At 43.5% G+C, this 4,045-nt stretch overlaps 1 protein-coding gene across 1 annotated transcript; it reads right to left on the minus strand.

Moving 5' to 3' along the window:
• Window positions 1-2,396: 2,396 nt before the first annotated feature.
• Ch25h (cholesterol 25-hydroxylase) lies at window positions 2,397-3,765 on the minus strand. Its single transcript, XM_051146355.1, has one exon. The coding sequence runs from the start codon at window positions 3,729-3,731 to the stop codon at window positions 2,835-2,837; it is 897 nt and encodes a 298-aa protein (XP_051002312.1). The 5' UTR covers window positions 3,732-3,765; the 3' UTR covers window positions 2,397-2,834.
• Between the last annotated feature and the right edge of the window lie 280 nt (window positions 3,766-4,045).

Consider the following 4,045-nt stretch of genomic DNA (forward strand, 5'->3'; position numbering starts at 1 on the left):
AATCACAGTATATCAAGAAACAAATATCATTCTGAAGGAGGAGACAATTAGTGAGCAGAATGAAAATGGATGTATGTGTGTTTGTAGAGAGAGAACAGAAAAATGGAAAATGGAACAGAGTATACATGTGAATAGAGAATACATGTGTGCTTATATATGGTTTATATATGTGTGTGTGTACATATATATAGCATAGCTTAGCTATGTATGTATATATATGCTCATCTATCATATATTGAATCTGTTTATATATAGAATATATATACATATTTCACAATTCATGCATTTATACATATGTAGTCATGTGTAGGCATTTGTATAATTTGTGCTTATAATGTATGCATGCATACCAATATACAGTAATATATGTTTTGTATATATGCACATATAAATAGTATGTATGTATGTATGTATGCATGCATGCATGTGTGCATACTGTAATGCAATTAATAGGAATTCTCCAGGGTCTTTAGGAGGTGGTAGAAAGGACATATGCTGTACACAATATAGATTTTTAAAAATAAAAAACCCAAGTGCCTGTGGCTTCCTTTCTTCTTGTGGTGAGCAGCTAAAAGAAAAAGAATCAAGCAGAAATTTAGGAAGTAAATGCTTCAGAGAAGCCTCACTAATGCCAAGCTAAGATGAAGGTTAAGAAAGTAACAGGCACAGAGAGAGAGAGAGAGAGAGAGAGAGAGAGAGAGAGACAGAGAGAGAGAGAGACAGAGAGAGGAGAGAGAACAACTAAGAAGGTGAAATCCTATCTCTTTGGATGTGTTAATTAGGAATATTCCAATACCTGTTTTGTTTCTACTTGGGAAAAGATCCTAATCCTATGTGGGATCAATCTTCCATCTATAATGTGAGATGCTGCGGATGTAGAGGAGGGTAACTAAGCTACATCATTTATGGTGGGGTTTCAAAGAGCAAGTAAAAGAAAGTATGAAAAAAACATACACATGTGGCCTGTTTGCCTTTGTCATTTGGCCTTTTACCCCTCTGAAGTTTCTTATCTTCGTGAACAAAGCTGCTGACATGGGACTTGGAGAAAGTGTTTCTAGATCTAACACTTCCCATGTGTACAATTGCTTCATTTCCCTTATAGAGCAAGATGACATGAAGTGTTGCTACAGACTCTGACCGTGAACTGAGACAAGTTGTTATTGTGCCACTAGTGTGGCTTTGTGTGCCTGGAGCCCTTCACAGTAGTAACAGCTGCACTAAATATTCCACATCTGCCTATTATCTTCTTCCCGCACTGCTGTGCACATGACCAAGGTGATAAGAGCGTGTTTAGTGCAGGGCCCCCCACTTGGATCCCTCTTTCTCTTTCTGGGAAGTTCATGGTTTATAAATAAGTAAGATCTCTATGTTCCAGCCTGGTATGGCTGCCGACAAAGGAGACGGTAACTTCACTTCAGAAGCCAGACACGCATATCTGAGCCAATGTGAGACCATCAGCAGATACCACAGCTGCATCCCTTGAAAGATTTGAATATATTTCCCAAGAATCTCCTCTGACAAGACACTGGAGAGTAGATATTTGGATGACTTTTAACCCCAAATAAAAACATTTAGGTTCATACATGATGAACCCACAATTACATGCAAAGTTGCAGACTTCTGACATCTCCCGTTTTTAACTTTGTCCCTTGTGAGCTACATCGTCAATTTAGCATTAAAGTAACTAAGTTACAGGTAGGTGGGATTTTGATGGCAGCATCTATATGGCCAATACTTTCTATTACTGAACAGCCCAGCTCCCTCCTTTTATCTTGATATTAATTTTCACATGCAATCTGTATACCATCACCTTTTACAGATGATGAAACAAGGGGTCTAAGACTGAAATTTATTCTCACCCCTTGCTTAAGAAAGGGCTGTATACTTTGCATGTGTGTCTTTGTTAAGAAAATAAACTACACAAAAACTCCAGGCTGCAGAGACAGCCTCTTAAGGGTCAGTTGTACTAACAAGAATGGACCTTGCCTGAAAATGGAGCTTAATCCATCAGCCTTGCTAATGCACAAACCTGACCTATCAAATTTTCTGAAAACAAATATTACTCTGATGCTCTGTATCTTAATTGCCCTACACATACCACTCCAACAATACAGTAATCAATGTCGATCCCCTATGAAAATAATACACAGAATAAGTCTATCAAGTGTGTCTTATGTCAAAACCAGCCAAAAAGCACTCTACATCAAAGCAGTCAGACATCCTGAGCCTTCTTCCCTATTCTCCCCACCCCCGCCCCAACAGCTACCACCAGATTCCTCTTCCCATGGCAGGACTGGTAAATGCTTCAAAGAACACGGAGCAGCCCAGACTCTTTCCTTCTCTTCTTTTTTAGCTTTTATTCACCAGGTCTAACAGGAGCCAGGACTTGCTTAGTTCATGTTCTTTTTATTTTTAAAATACAAGTAAAAACTCTTTCGATATAAATATATCATTCCATTCAAAAATAGAGAAAATATACTATATAACCTTGATCACTGCCCAGCAGGAACGAGTTTGACCATTTAAAGAGTCAAAATCAGGTCTTCCATCAATCTATGTGTTTAGCCCAGTTCCAGTGCGATTTCATGCGTAGGAAAGTCTTGGTTCTACAAACAAATCACTCTGAAGATCATAATGATTCAGATACACCATGCCTAATATCAAACTGTGTCCCGAAGTCAGTGACACTGGCATGATTTGAAATTTGACACCAAGACTACAAGTAAACTGACACACAAACATTATATAAATTACTTTGTCAGAATGCAAAAACACATTAGATTTTACAGTAGTGTTCATCATTTAAAGACTTACTAATTTCTGAAAAAAATAACTCAAGTCTTTTTCTTCTCCTGGTTCAAATGTGAACTGCACAGCTCTCCAGAGTCCAAGTATTGCCCACCGCAGGCAGACAGGCGCGCTGGGAGGGGCGCCGACTTCAGAGTGCCCAACAGTTTGTCCCAGTGTGTGAAGTAAGGAGCAAAGTTGCAGTTAAATTGAGAGTGATGCAGATCGTGGTGAGCCACGCCCCCATACCAGCCAAAGGGGACAAGTCTGTGAGTGGACCAGGGAAAGTCGTAGCCTGAGTGGTCCTCTACCGACAGCCAGATGTTAACCACGTGAAACGTGAAGATGGTGAGTGGGTGACACTGAAGCACCACGACATTCAGCACGTCGAAGAAGGTCAGAGAAATCAGCTCCCAGACGCTCATGTATTGCGTCGCCAGCGCGAAGGAGGATGTGTTCTGGTGATGCACTTTGTGGAAGGCGCGGTACAGCCAGGGCACCTTATGGTGCAGCAAGTGCCACGCGAAGATCTCGGTGTCGAAGAGCAGCAGGCAGATCACGACGTGGCTCAGGAGCTGCAAGAGCTCGGGGGCCTCCCGCGGCAGGAGCACGGGGCTGCGCGCCCAGTGCAGCAGCGTCACCGGGAACACGACCACCAGATGCTGATAGAGTGTCAGCCCCAGGCAGGGCAGCAGCTGCCTCGCTGACGGCGAGAAGTCGGGGTGAATCTTGTAGCGTCGCAGGATGGGCACCCAGGGACACAGCATGTCCAGCACCACGAATGGGAGGCAGAAGCCCACGTAAGTGATGATAGCAAAGACGACTGGGAAAAAGGGTGAGCGCGCAAACGCCTCCCTGGTCCTCATGGTGTCCCAGAGGGGCTGCAGGAGCAACTGGCTGGGACAGCCCAGGTCTTGGAGCTCCGAAACGTTGTGGCTGCCCATGATGAGACTGTGCCCCACAGTTGCTGTCTCCCCAGTCGGGCCGCAGACTTTTCTTAGGACTGCGGCCCCGCCCCCCAGTGATGTCAGCTTCCCTTCCCTCCTTTCGCTCCCTCCCTTCCCAACTACAAAATCTTGCTTAAATAACTAGAATTGTGAGTTTGGTTGCTGTCTATGTCCTGGTTCATACCTGCATCAACTAGCCTCTTAATGAATGCAGCAGCCCTTAAAGCCGTTCCCCGGGCACGAAGAATTGTTTGCTGACTTTTCAGCTGGCGTACTATTGACACAGGAATGAGAAATTCTGCCTTGGAACA

This window comes from Acomys russatus, chromosome 5 (assembly GCF_903995435.1).
Source record: "Acomys russatus chromosome 5, mAcoRus1.1, whole genome shotgun sequence".
NCBI lineage: Eukaryota > Metazoa > Chordata > Mammalia > Rodentia > Muridae > Acomys > Acomys russatus.

Excerpts from the sequence above, each read along its gene's own strand:
- Ch25h (XM_051146355.1), bottom strand. The coding sequence starts at position 3,731 with ATGGGCAGCCACAACGTTTCGGAGCTCCAAGACCTGGGCTGTCCCAGC.